Source organism: Vanacampus margaritifer, chromosome 6 (genome assembly GCF_051991255.1).
Source record: "Vanacampus margaritifer isolate UIUO_Vmar chromosome 6, RoL_Vmar_1.0, whole genome shotgun sequence".
Lineage (NCBI taxonomy): Eukaryota > Metazoa > Chordata > Actinopteri > Syngnathiformes > Syngnathidae > Vanacampus > Vanacampus margaritifer.
Window position 1 is genome coordinate 19,066,711 of NC_135437.1, and position 15,093 is coordinate 19,081,803.

Genomic DNA, 15,093 nt, shown 5'->3' on the forward strand with positions numbered 1-15,093 from the left:
GAGACCCGAGGTTTTAGCGAGTGCCACCACATCGTGATAACTTACATTGATGTTTCTGCATTTGGCAATTTATTATTATATTATATTATTAGTATGGGATTTTTTTCAATAGGTTTTAGGTGAACTAATGAATACACACACACTCGCACGCACACACACACACACGCACATACACATACTCACCCACATACAAAAAAAAAAAATATATATATATATATATATATATATAAAAATAAATAAAAAAGGAGAGCAATGATGACATGTCAAATCGAATGAACAATACTGAGCTCTCCATAAAGGAAAAAAAAAAAAAAAAAAGGAGACCCGAGGAAGGACCAAAGAAAAGAAAGGAAAGTGTTTAATTTAAATTCCTAAAAGTGTTAACTAAGTTACTGTATTTTTTGTCACGGTCTATAACCTGCAGATAAACTTCGACAAACACTGACTATAGGTGGTTTTACTTTCAGTTTTACGCCTGGTGGCGAAATCTCAAGTAATTTGCACACTTTTCACAGCCAAATTCTGATAGCATATGAATAAGGAGAGCATTTTATTCAAGGATCAAAGTGATCCAAGATTTCTTACATGCTTTGTATAAAAAAAAGTAGAAGCAAAAATGTGAATAATCGTGATTAATTGCAATTAATTACAGCAAAATATGCGATTAATTAGTTAAAAATTTGTAATTTCTTGACAGCACTAGTATTTATTTATAATATAGTATAGTGTCTCGATAAGTTCAATGCAGAAGTGCAGCCAATCATTGTTTCAAAAACATGAAAAGAAGTGATAAAGCCATGAATCTGTTTGCATTATAGTTTTATTGTAATTTATGACTTATTGACTTTATTTTTGTGCCACACTTGTTTTATTGAATATTGTGAAGTTGTCATAGTTAATGCAAAAAAAAACTGCAAGCCAAAGTATTTACTAAGATAGCACTCTAATCGAAATAGATAATTAAACTGTCTTTTATATAAATTCATAGTTGATTTGCCTTTATTTTAGAGAAAGCCTAATTAACAAGGCCAAAATAATATATATATAATAAATCTGTAGTACACATTACTTTATTGTTTTGTTTTAAAAAGTAAAAAAAAAAACTGCATGGGAAAAGGACTTTGACAAAATAATCATAGCAGTGATGTTGTAAAGCTACCAAAATTGTAAACGGATCCATCCAATTCATAAGCTGAGGCTTATTATCTTTACACAGAAAGCGAACAAAAACAACACTGAAATTTAACGAGCTGGATTAGGTGAGCACAAATAAATGCACGGCAAGCTGTGTTAAAAGTTTGCTGGCGCATTTTGCTTTGGATAATAGATTCCACCTCCAAATATTTATCCGCTGGGGTCAGCAGGTTGCGTGGATTGTAATACAACGCCGTTGTATGCCAGCTAGTTTGCCGGTTGCGGCGCTCATTTTGGGCTTACTTTTCAACATCTCTAATGCGCGTGACCTGCTGGCTGAGTGGCAAAAACTAATTGGACATTTAATTAACGCCACACAGCCTAGACATAGCGTGTAAACATGCATTACAACTCACACCGGCCGTCGTATTTGTACTTCTTTGTTAATTTGATGTCTGTCTAGCTTCTGGTGACTTTCAGCTTTGAAGGTAGAAAATTATTATTCATGTTCTCTGAGAGAGAGAGAGAGAGAGAGAGAGAGAGAGAGAGAGAGCTACCCCCCCCCCCATATTATACAAGAATAAGTACCAACCTGTCCAGCCTGGGTGGCAGCGGCAGTAGCCGCTCACTGGGTCGCAGCTGTCCGCATGACTGCAGTCACAGCGCTCCCTGCACTCCAGCCCAAAAGTGCCATCCTGGACAAAAAAAAAAAGCCTTGTTCAACAATTTAACACCATGCTGGGTTCAAGGTCATGAAGAGATTAGCAATATCCTCTTAGAATAGAATACACACACACGCACATGCACATACACATACTCACCCACATACAAAAAAAAAAGAGCAATGATGATGACATGTCAAATCGGTAAAATTACCGAATGAACAATATTGAGCTATCCAGGAAAAAAAAAAGCAAAGAAAAAAAAAAGCAATATCCTCTTAGTTTACTTTCAAATTTACCGGGCAGGGCTCATTGCAGTGCTGGCCCCTCCAGCCCGGAGAACATGTACAGGTGCCATCGACCGGGTCACAAGCGGCACCGTTGGCGCACAAGCAAGACTGATTACAGCCAAGACCCCAAAGACCACTGGAGCACAGGATGGAGCAGTCCACCCCCTGCCAGCCTGGAGTACAAGATGAATCAGAGAAACAAACCGTGTTTTAGCTAAAATGACTTCAGTAATCATGTTCATTCAGTCTATGTATAGTTTAACGAAGCTTTTAAGGGATATAGCTCATTTGACTGCACTCCTACAAATGAGACACTATTAATTCCAATGTATAGCCATTAATTTACTCATTATTTATAGCGCTTGTCCCTATGAAGCTTGAAGGTAGCTTGAGTCTATCCTAGGTGATTTTGGGTGAGAGGTGAGATTGGACCCTGGATTGGTTGCCAGCCAATCACAGGGCACATACCATACTGGATAATCAAACAATAATTCAAAATCACCTTGTAACCTAGTGCTACTGGGGGCCACATTTCCTAACCAGATATATAACAAAAATACCACTTTAAATACGGACAAATTAAATGCATTCCTGCAAAATACCCGCTCTAAACGTTTCATTTTTCATAATATGTTTCTCAATACATGTATATAAGATCCTCTATCCTCACCCAGTAAGAAAGGGTTCGAAGCAAGCAACAAAATGACGACATACCGTGTTATTTTCCCCAGCACAAAGGGCTGTCTGGCACAAAAATTAATCTTTATACAAAAATAAATATTTTTTATATAAGATGGTACAAAACTGCTCAACAGAAAACCATCTAAGTGCAAGAACTCAATTTGTGCATCCCTCTTCCCTTAAATTATTGAGGTACTGTTTGTCCTGTATATCATTCCAAATCTATAAAAAGTGATGTATGCCATCTAGTGGTGAGTGATGTTATTACAACTTAAACTTCTTAGATTTCCTTTTTTTTTCCTCAATATTTTTCAATATGCTATTTTGCTAGTTTGTTCTGAGATTTTTCCACTAGTTTTTGTTTTTTGTAGAAAACGTATATTGAATATTCATGAGAGTTTTTTTGAATTTTTTGAGCGGGATGTAACTGACGGCCATTCCAGATTTTTTAGAGTTTTGAATTAACGTGGTAGGAATATTATGACTTGGAGAAAAAAACAGTTAAGGTGTGAAACTAGAACAAAAGACAGCAAGAAAGGAGAAAAGTAAGAAAGGCAGTAAAAGAAAGAAGCACAGAAAGAAAAAAAGTAAAGAAATGAAAGAAAGAAAGAAAGAAAGAAACAGCCAAAGAACAAAAGTACAAGAGAGAGCCGTTCGTCTGCATGTGAGCGTCTTGATGTGAGTTGTGGTCAACAGCAGCTCCTTGTGAGTGTTCTCATTTGTGTGTTTGACTGTTCAATAAACTGTGGCTCACCTTCTCCTTCTTGTACAATTGTCTTGTGTTTTTCAAAGTAGAGTGATGGTATAAATGCGGATTGAAAAAATACAATGCTCTAGCCTCGGGCAGGGGGTTGTATATAAATAAATTCAAAGTGTAACTACCCACATCTCACGCTCAGTCGTCCTATCAATTTCAAATGAATGCAATCATTTCCACCTCTCAGACATTATCGACCTGCATGTTGAATTACAAAAAAAGAAAGAACGAAAGAAAAAAAAAAATAGTAGTCGTAGACCAAACCGGCTGGATAATGAGGAGGACCAAACACTGCTAGAACCAAAAAGTTGAAAAAGTTGTGTAACAAGCAAATGATCAAATCATTCTAAAGTCTTGCTTTCACGCCGCAATCCCGCCTGCCTGAAAGCTGATTTACTCGCCCTGATGTTCTCACGTGCAGCGCGACGCACGCGGCGGGACGAAATGGACAATTTGGAGATCTGTCTGAAACACCTGCCAGCTTCTCCCGAGGGGACGCGGTCCGCTTTCCACTCTTGTGCATAATAATGTACAGTACATTATTGACTGCGGCAGATATGTGGACCATGACATGGAGAAGCGTATTGATCGTGCAGTCCAATTGAGCCCGTTAAACAGTGAGGAAAGTCCCCTCTTGTTGACTCAATCATTCTTCTCACTGACTGTGTCAAAGTCTAACAACGGGCATCGATTGCTTCCTCTCTTGCCGGTGCGGTGACGGATGGCGGCGAGCGTTCGCGTCAGAGTACGCCAGGCAAAAAAAGTGACAGACAACAAGATCCATCAGCAGCTTTTTATCTGGTGAAACTTGCAAAGTTACACGATGACAGGCCCTGGCCACAATGTTTATTGACTTTTTATTCAATCTCTGCTTACTTCTTTTTTTTTAACCAATATCAGGAGGCCTAACACAAACATTACCTGAATTATAAATAATGGGGGGAAAAGGTAAGGTCAGCAAAGAGTAGTGATGGGAGGGAACAGAAAAAGGTGATCTTTAACCTCAACAACAACCCTCTCCAAAATGAGGTTTCCTACTGTGGAACACTGTAAAAAATAATTTGAAAATAAAGAGTAATATTTACTTGGAAAAAAAAAACTAGTAAAGTTTTTTCACTCAGAAATTCTAAATACATTTCACAAGGAGAGTTTTGAGTACATTTCACCAATTTATAAAAATATATATATATATATATATATATATATATATATATATATATATTTAATTTTTTATTTAAAAGCATTTATTTGCAAATTTTGGCAGTTTAGCAGAACGTGATGAAAAGTTGTCATTTTCAAAAATATTTATACATATAAAACTTGCATAGACTTGTTTTGTTGTATTTCCTAGTCTCATGATTGTTTAAAAATGTTTTATTCTAGTTTTGGCATATTCATTAGGACACATGGGAAAATACTCAGAAAATCATTTTGATGATGTAATATTCTAATTTGAAGTAGCTGTAAAAAAAAAAAAAAATCCTCAAAATTATGTTTAAAAATTGTATGTGAATCTATCTACGAGTTTCACTTTTTGAGATGAGCTACCTGATATATATGTTCAAAAAAACATTTAAAGGCATTTTTCAAAATAGCATTTTCAGCATCATACACCAATATATAAATAACATATAAATATATAAATATATACATATAGACTCATGGGTTGAGGAACGAACCCACAACCTTCAGGTTGGGAGACAGCCACTCTACCACCTGAGCCATGCCGCTGCTGTGTGTCGGTATATTGATGGTGTCAGGCGGAATCCTCGTACCTCCAAGAGACCCAATTTTTTGGTCTCATTTTGGACACATTGGCAACGCAGTATAGTGGCAACTGGAAAACAGCAAGAGTGGCATGACTCAGGGGATAGAGTGGCTCTCTCCCAATCTTAAGGGCATGAGTTTGTTTGTTGTCAATGCTTAAGTAACATTTAAAAAAAAACAACAACAACTGGTTAAAATGTTCTCAAAACTCTCCTTATAATATTTGCCTAGAATTTCTGAGTAAAAAAACTTTTTAACTTTTTAAGTAAATATTACTCCTTTTTTTGTTTTTTACAGTGAACCTTAGCTTTCGTATTCCCTAGTTTTCATACGATTCGGTTTGACAAATGTTTTCGCCTTTATTTTGTTCCAGTTTCCTATATTTAGAGCAAAAAACAAATTTCCCGGAATGAATGCATGTTTTTCTAAAGTATTTTATACGTTTTTTAAAACAGAGTTCAACACTGTGCAACAAAATGTTCAGAGGGCAAGCCATTTGATAATTATTTTTATCATTAGTCATTTACTTCAAACTGTTTTTCTGTTTGTAAAAAGTTGTTTGCTATACAATGCATTAGACTACAGACTCTGGAACAGATTAATTCAGTTTACATGATTTCTTATAGGAAATACTGCTTTGGTGTTCATTCACTTGAAACGCAACGCTTTTTCAAACCGGGGCTGAACTGTAACTTGTTACCTAGCACGGCAACGCACGATCCCGTCACCATAACAAGACTCATATCGAATCCTGGATCAGAACTACTCTCTCAGCGCCGCAAGGGAGCGAACCACAAACTCTGCTTACTGATAAGAATGATAAGACCTCCACGTTCCTTGGAGTCCTCATTAGACATAACCTGTCATATAGGCCACACAGCAAAGGGCTGCAGAGGCCTCACCTCCTTGAAGAATGCCTGAAGAAAAGTTCAATTCCTCTGAGAGCAGCTCGTCACTTACGATATGAAGTTCTCCGTTGCTGTTCGGCAGGAGGCCTCAAGGGTGCTTCATTAGAGGATCACAGGCCATCAGACGCAGCCTCAAATGATTTGAAGTGGGGAGATATTACGTTACTTGGACCGCACCTTCCCTGCACGTGCAGGATCCGTCGACGGGCGAGCAGGAGGCGTGGTTATGGCAGGAGCAGGTGGACATGCAGCTTGGGCCAAACAAACCAAGAGGACACTCCGTGGCGCAGTCTTCACCCTGTGATGGGATTGCATAAAGGCAAGGAGTAATCAGCACAGCAATAAATGTCTCTGACATAAATTTACTGAGTCTGCTTTTGACCTTGCTAAACAAATATCTCAATTCAATAGTGTTGCAATTGCAAAAGCAGAATTTGATGCAACACTTCCTGACAATATTATCCCTGGAGAACCCAAGAACCCTTTTCTTCTTTGGAAAATTATGAATTATACATTAAATGACTGCTATAAGTTCACTGAACACCAAAATATATGTTTTTTCAATGTTTTTTTCAATTTATTCCCTAATTTACGATTAGGGCAAAATTTGACCCTTTGGGGTATCATTTCGAAAAATCAGAATAACAAAAACTGTCAGTAAACTATTTAGAATTTAAGAAAATAATCAATCAAATACACAGCTACATTGAACAATATAATTTTTTGGTTTTATTTGTTGCATTTTAGCCATCTTGTCACCACCACTCTGGCTCATGTAAGTGCAATATTCATCCACTAGATGGCCCCAAGCAGGGGTCAGAAGTGGCACTCTGGACTTTTGAAGTTAAATTTGTAAAAAAAAAAGAAAAAAAAAAAGGTCTTTGTTATTTGAGTAGCAGAATTTATAGGGGCCAAATTTAACCCCGTGGGTTCTCCAGGGTTATGAACATTTTCAGTAAGCTATGAATAGTGAATATACTTTATATACAAATGACACAATTAAGATACTACCGAAAAGGTGTAATGATTCCCTGGTTAAGAACCAGTCACATGTAGTTATAATGTATGACGTGTCATGATAATAGTTTACTGTTGTGTATCATATTCTCAAAAGGACTTCTTTGTGTAAGTGTAAACTAATTAATTGTTGGTTCAATTTTGTCTGTTGTTCTTTTTTGAAACAATTAAAAAAGCGTTATGTGATATTTTTGATGATTAAACATTAGAACGGGTTGCAGTGGACAAAATTAGCAACAACAGTTCATTTGAGTGAAAAACTGCACGGACCAGATTGGACCCCCTGATGGGCCGTATATTTGACACCCCTGAACTAAATCATTCACGTTAAAATGGTCTCAATATAATTAGTCCAAATTCAAATATGTGTAGTAGAAAATAAAATAGATAAATATTTGCAATGTGATGGATTTTTGTGTAAAATGTATGTTGCCTGTAAATTGGTTCTGTTAACAGCTGTAATGGGGACCCGATACACACTGGGATTCCGTTGCCATAGAGACCAGCTCTCATTTTTCTAGCTTGGTTCTGCATCCTAGCGAACAGTAATGGCTTCAAGGGTCACGTCCTTGCTCCCCCCCCCCCAATTATGACTGCTATCGTTTGACGGGGTCATGTGTGAGCGCCGGGGTAGGATTTTTGGACTTTTATCGGAACGCTGTGCATACGGTGCATTGGGGGGGGATACTCTGATTTTTCTTCATCCTCTGCTGGATGATAATGTTCTGGGCTGAAAGTGGTGAAAAGGGGGCTTAATACAACCGCTGGGTGGGCAGTGAGACGTGCGGGATATCACAGACAGTAGTTGACCGAGTCCAAATCTCATATTAATAACACCGCCAATGGGAGGCTGCTGGCCACTGTGGTGCAGTCTTTAAGCTCCTTATCATTACGTCTGGTAAAGGACACGCTGTATTGCCTACCATGCCCTCCATAACCTGCTGTCATTTGAATGTCTCTGCTTTAAAGGCGGAGCACTAACCGAAACCCCGTCTCGTCCGTCCTTATAAGCTGGAGATCACAGCCAGTCTAAGGATAACACCTCCCCCCATCCCCCACCCACACACACTCACATTCTCACTGCAGGCTTGAGTGACAGGTGACACAATGATTTAGAGTTCCAATTAGGGGCCCGGGCCCCTCTCTCTCTCTCTCGACCGCTGGGGGACTGATGGTCGCTCACCGCTCTCATTAGCATTTTGAACTCTGTTTAAACAGAAGGCAGGAGATGTGCTGGCGGATAGCAAGGGGCGGAAGGCGCATCTTAAAACGGCTCTCCTCCCCCCAGCGTGACATAAAAGCCCCTGTCTGCCGATGAAATTTTGATCAATCGGCTGCGATAAACCTTTGTTCTATCGCAAATGACAGCGTCAGGACTGCTAAGGAAAGCAGTTTTGTCGTGTTATTGCGCGCGGGGACGAGATCAACCGGCCAAGCTGCCGCTAAATGACCGCTGGATCCGAGTCGAGCGGCGCCGCAAACAACCATGTTGATTTTTTTTTTTGCTGCTATCCACGAAGCGCAGACCTGCGGTTGGGCGGCTCTCATGAGACGAACGCCCTCATTATCGTCTGATTCATATTCCTTTTGAGCTGTAGGAAGAATAAAGCATGCATGCGGAGAGTCATTATTAAAACACCGGGCTGTCAGTCTGCTCTGCGAGGGAGTCGCAGGACCTTACGTAACAAGCCATTCAACGAGGTGACGAGTCGAACCTACAAACCAGGCCGTCCTTGGCCTCGACTCCTCGCCGTTTTCATCCCGAATGCCGCTCGCTGACACAACATTGATCTGCTTGCTACCCTTTGAGATTGGATGCAAACGACACTGATAATTACCAATCAGTCTCGCTGCTTAACAGTTCATCTAACAGCCCCGACGAGCGGGCGCATCTTAAAATTCATGCGGCAAGACAGAAAATGAACCTGTGAACCTTTTGATGAGGTTGGAAAGCCCTGAGAGACGAGGAAATCATTTCTTTTCGCCACCAACAAAGGCCGACTGGAATCTATCTCAGACTTGCTAATGCGCACATCATTCACATGCGGCAGTGCTAACAGAATGCAGAAACGAGTGACAGGCCGATGGTTTTTTTCAAGGCCGATACAATACCGATATTAGTAGTCAATAGTGATGCAACGGTATGAAGGACCAAAACCGGCAAAAAAAAAAAAAAAAAAAAGACTATATAAATAAATGGCTAAAAGTGAAAATAAAAACGGATATAAAAAAATACAATTCAAAAATGTAATTTAAAAAATGAATATAAATGGAAATAAAAACAAGAACAAAATATATATACACAAATACATACATTTGTATTTAATTTTTTAATGATATTTTTTTTTATCCGTTTTTATTTTCACTTTTAGTCATTTATTTATTTATTTAGTCATTTATTTATTTATTTATTTTCTGGAGAGCTCAGCATTGTTCATTCGGTAATTTTACCGATTTGACATGTCATCATCATTGCTCTCTCTTTTTTTTGTTTTAATTTTTTTTATTGTTTTATTTTATTTTTTTAAATTTTGTATGTGGGTGAGTATGTGTATGTGCGTGTGTGCGTGCGTGTGAGTGTGTGTGTATTCATTAGTTCACCTAAAACCTATTAAAAAATCCCATACCGTTCACCTAAACCGAACACTTCCAGCCAGAGTTGTGAGGCCGTCAGGAGACCCGAGGAAGGACCAAAGAAAAGAAAGGAAAGTGAATTCCAGCACCGACCCCCCACCACCCACCGGGCCACCAACCAGAGTCCTTCACCAACCCCAGAAACATCTAAATTCCAACAAATCAGGGAGACCTCAAGAGACCAAAGGAGAGACATTTATTTATTTTTCATTTTGGCAGTTTTGGTCCAAACTGCCAGCACGAAATGTTATTCAAATGAGGGGGCGGTCCTAAGCGTGTCTTGGGTTGGATTCCATCGTTGCAAACTGCCTTTCATTTGTCGAATGAGCGGGTCAGCGAACAAGGAAGTCTCGCCGATAACCGATATTTCAAGCCAATATTCATTTGCAGTAAAAGGTAAAATATTAGCGTAAAAAAAACTAAACAAAACAACTTTTTTTTTAAATTTCAAACATATAAGGAATTGACAGCTTTGTTTAAAACATATAACAAAAATTGCAGGGAGCTTTCAGGATCATCAGTATGTGAGCTAAGTTAAAAACTAAGCAAGTAAATATTAAAATATATAAATATATATAGGGATGGGATATATAAGTTTTTTACTGTAAATAAAGTTTTCTAAAATTTCAACAAAATTTCTTTTTTTTTTAAATTAAAATAAAACGTAGGGAGGTCCCAGTGTCAGCATCATATTTTTTTTTTATAAAGTGAAAATTGAAATAAATCCATAAATGAAAAACTCCCTGTATCTCATTGAGCAATAAATGCATGCAAATGTAAGTAGCTAATTTGGGGTTCGTAAAAGGTTTCAAACGATCTTTGCAGACAGTGAAAAATTTAATATGTTCAAAAATACAAACTGACTGTGAACATCTTACAAATCCTGATGAAAACCCTTAAATTTGCTACGTTCGCAAGCATTCACAGCTCGGTGAGATACCAACTTTATCGGCCTTCAGATTAGAAAAAAAGGCAGATGCCGATATTTGGCATTTTCACCCTATCCCTAGCACATACTATAAACATAGTGTAGATATTGCTACGTGACAACATATGTAATACTGGGATGCGGGGGCGGGGGGGGGGGGGGGGGGGGGGGGTAGTGTACAACATGTAATTACTTTGTCCCAATAAAAAAGAGCATGTCCAATTACCAGAGTTAAATCAAGCATGGAGGAGCTCAGTCTACTTTGCTTGCTTTGCTCCCCGACGTGGCTGCAGAACAAAGATGCAGCGGGGAGGCTCGGGCCCGTCGGCGCTGACCCGGAGAAGCCATTTCCCCGACAATCACAGCCGCGACGCCATCATCAAGCTCTTTTTAAAAGCGCCCAGTGCGATAATGATCGGGCGCCATGTGCCGGCGACACAGCCTCGATGTTGTGCGCTATTTTCGTTAAAGGTGCCTCGGAAAAAAAAAAGAGAGACAAGTTCCAGCCGCCTTTCTACACGCACACACCAATCCTCCATATGTAGTGCGTCTGTTCCCGTCCGACTCCTGCCCTCAAGGTCTGTTTAATGGATCTGGCAGACTTCCCCGGCGCGGGAGAACAGGTGTAGCAAATTAAGACACAGTCTGCGGCCTCGCTCCGTGGCTCAATTCGCCGCAGAGGCCCCCGCTCCAAGACAAAGGCAATTTCCACTGAAATGTTATGTTGCCCGCAATGCACTCTCCCGGTCACACTTGCTCTGTAACTTCAGATTGCAAGACAAGAAACACGCGAGTGAAGTTGTACAAATAATTAGAGCTGCGAGAGGGGGACGATGTGGCCGTAACGGAGCGGACACGTATACGCTGGAGATTGCGTTTGGTGCGGGAGTACAGTAAATCGTTTGTTGTTTTCACTTCTCTGACTGTTCCAAGTGAAGGCACACAAAGCACTCAATTCAAACGAGACAAAACGAGATTAAAGCCGAGATGATGCAAACTAAAAGATTGACTTTGGGGAGAGAAAAACTAATAAGAAATATTTTACTATGAAAATGGTCAGATATTGTCCTTTGCCTCATTGAAGACTACAATGAGCAAGGACAAAACTGTCAATCTACAAATTGTAAGTGTAATCATCTCGCTACAAGCACCAATGCAGAAGGTAATTTTTATTTAAACGTTTGCTACCAAGGTAACCCCCCCCCCCAAAAAAAAATATCCCAAAGAGGGAACAATTACTTCAGTGTAGATTTTTTTCAAATTAGCATCCTTTGCAAAAACTGGCTTGTTTCCCTTCTGTTGGCTGTTCTCAATCACTGGGTAATATGCATTAGCGACACCTAAAGGACTGGAGTAGAAATGTATCCTGTGTGTTAATTAATTAATTAATCAACACACATAATTCATTTTATGTAAATGATTTGTTTCAAACATTTTAGTTACATAAATTCAACCGCAAACATACAAATTTACTGCACTTGAATAAAATAAATACAAAATAAAGGACCCTGAAAATTTACCCTAAATTATACTCTAATACCGGAGATTTTCGAAACGGAAATATTACAATACATTTTTTTCTGCTGATATCGGAACGGTATCTGATTTCAATATTGGATCGTCACCAGGGTTATTATAGTTTTGGAATTTTTCATTTTTAGTTAGTTTTTATTTTGTTTTGAATTTTGTTTTTTTTTAAATTTAGTTAGCTTTAATTGGTTTTCAGGGTGGTTCTGTTAGTTTTTATTATTTTTAGTGAAATGCTTAGTTTTAGTTTGGTTTTAGGTTTTAATTTTTGTTTTTTCAAAAAGTGTGTATTACTTGTGCGCAATATTTAAAAAAAACACCATGGGAGCAATGTCATCTGAAGGTGCTTTTCTATTGGCTGCTGCTAGATGACATCACTTTTGTGTGACGCACTTTTAAATGTTCTTATTGCGGTTAATATCAAAATAAAGGCTCATGCTTTAAATTGATTACCAAAGCTATAGCTATGCTATAATTATAGTTAGTTTTGTGAACATAAAATGTAGTTTCAGTTAATTTTATTTTTTTAAAAGCATTCTCATTTTTATTTGTTAACGAAATTGTTTTTGGAATTTTGTTTTATCGTTAGTTTTAGTTAACTAAAATAACCTTGATCGGCACACCCCTAGTTATTTTTGACCCAACGTTTTTTTAGAGTGTACACTCTGCTTGCGTCAACTTTCTGGGTTGTTTTGTGGACCCCACAAAAATCGGGTCATTCGTACAATGCAACCCAGGAAGTTGCAAGTCGGTCCCGTACCTGTGGCACATATTCCAAACGTTAGCGCCCTTAACCTGCTGAAAGGTGGACCAGTGGTTAGCACATCTACTTTCACAGTCGTCAAGGTCTGGCTTTGAATGATGCATTTATTCTTCCCGGAACTCACATATTATCGCCATCCTTGTGTTGATTTCTGCTGGTACAGCTTCCCCCCCCCCCCCCCATGTAACAAAAGCTTGAATGGTTAGTTCTATATTTACAATGATTGACTGGTGGCTCTCGTAAAATGTAATTTGCCGCCCTAAGAAAACAAATGCTAAGTACTAGAAAATAGACGTATGGACCGTAATCACCTAACTACTTATAAATATGGGCATTTTCAGAACAGCATGTGTCAGTGGATATAGGGCTCTACTTGCAAAAGGAATGGACACAGGTACAAAATGCTCATGTTGCTTGGTCATAAAATGAACGTATACTTTGGATAAAATGCAAAAAACACACATAGACTCACCATAAAGCCCGGTGCACACATGCAGGTACCAGCGATGGGGTGGCAGTCAGCTCCATTGGTGCAGCTGCACGGCAACATGCATCCCTCCCCAAAGTAGCCAGGCGGGCAGGTCTCATTACAGTAAACCCCCGTCCATCCCGCCGTGCAGGTGCACTCTCCAGAAAGGGGGTGGCAGCTTGAAGCATAACAAGAACAGATGAGACTAAAAAAAGCACAAACGGAATTGAGTTCATGAATATGCACATGGGAGTGTGTGTGTGTGTGTGGATTAGGGATGCAACGATAGCACTTTTCTCTCTGTGTGTATTTGTTGCAGCACTGTTTGCAATATTTGTTTATACTGCAACGTTGATGCCATTTGTGAGCCCGTCCATAGCGGTTCACATTGTGTTAGAAATTAAGCTTTTGGACTTTTACTAGATGAAGTACATTCGCACAATATCAGCCTGTTGCATCCATACATGCGTGGTATTTGCGGGTTTGACTACCATTGTGGGGACCAACTTGAAATTGTGGGGGCATTTTGGTGGTCTCCACAAGTTTAGACCTCTTTTTGAGGGTCAAGACTTGGTTTTAGAGTTTAGGTTTGAATTGGGTTATGGTTGAGGTTAGGGTAAGGAATGAGGGTAGGCAATCATTTTTGATGGTTGGGGTTTGGGGAAGGGGCTAGGAAATGCATCAAATCACTGAGATGTCAACACGATGATACAAAGACAAGTGTGTGTGTGCGTGTGTGTCTGTGTGTACAGGTTTATATGACATCATGGGGACCATTTTCATTTATTTATTTTTTACTATCATTGTGGGAACCACGTGTCCCTGTGGGGACATTTTGGTGAGTCCACACGTCTTTTTGAGGGTAAAAACATGGTTTTAGAGTTAAGGTTTGAATTGGATTTTGGTTGGGGTAAGGCAGTCAGTTGTGATGGTTAAGGTTAGGGTAAGGGTCTAAGAAATGCATTATGTCAATGAGATGTCCCCACTAGAGATGTAAACCCACGTGTGTGTGTGTGTGTGTGTGTGTGTGTGTGTGTGTGTGTGTGTGCGCGCGTGCGTGCGTGCGTGCTTATTTGAAATGAATGAGACGTCTCCTTTCTCCTTCACTCTGTTTTGACTTCTATGCAGCCAGAATCAGAGCATTAACACGACATTAACTATGAATGCTGAGAAATTATGAATGAAGCAGAGGTCACAATGAAAAGCTAACTGGGTGACACGGCCGAGAGGTGTTCAGACTTCAGAATGAGGAGTGCTTGAGAGCCAAAAGTGAGGCAGAAATGGAAGTTGGACTAGTCCTTATTTGAAGCCCACTGGCTTACCTTACAGTGTTGGTAGCATTACAGGGGCAGTACTTGTCACAGATCAGGCCGTAGAGGCCCGGGGGGCAGAATCTCTCCTGGCAGTTGGGCCCTTTAAAACCAGTTTCACACAGACAGGCTCCATTGATGTGGTGGCACTTGGCTCCATTATGGCACTCGCACTTTTGGTTACACTGCGGGCCGTACGTCCCCACAGGGCAGTCATCCTGACACCTGTACACAGCAGGGGTAAAG

The 15,093-nt window shown here is 39.5% G+C and overlaps 1 protein-coding gene across 7 annotated transcripts in view; it reads right to left on the reverse strand.

Moving 5' to 3' along the window:
- The window catches only part of megf11 (multiple EGF-like-domains 11), a 123,705-nt gene that overhangs the window by 22,257 nt on the left and 86,355 nt on the right, over window positions 1–15,093 (reverse strand). For 5 of the 7 annotated variants that reach the window (XM_077567190.1, XM_077567195.1, XM_077567194.1 and 2 more), the window contains 6 exons: window positions 14,860–15,072; window positions 13,541–13,715; window positions 6,377–6,497; window positions 6,252–6,296; window positions 2,096–2,259; window positions 1,727–1,829 (listed from right to left, as the gene is read on the reverse strand). In XM_077567190.1, coding sequence (XP_077423316.1) covers window positions 1,727–1,829; window positions 2,096–2,259; window positions 6,252–6,296; window positions 6,377–6,497; window positions 13,541–13,715; window positions 14,860–15,072 — 821 coding nt within the window. The remainder of the gene's footprint in view (window positions 1–1,726; window positions 1,830–2,095; window positions 2,260–6,251; window positions 6,297–6,376; window positions 6,498–13,540; window positions 13,716–14,859; window positions 15,073–15,093) is intronic. The other 2 variants (XM_077567196.1, XM_077567191.1) reach the window with 1 other exon arrangement.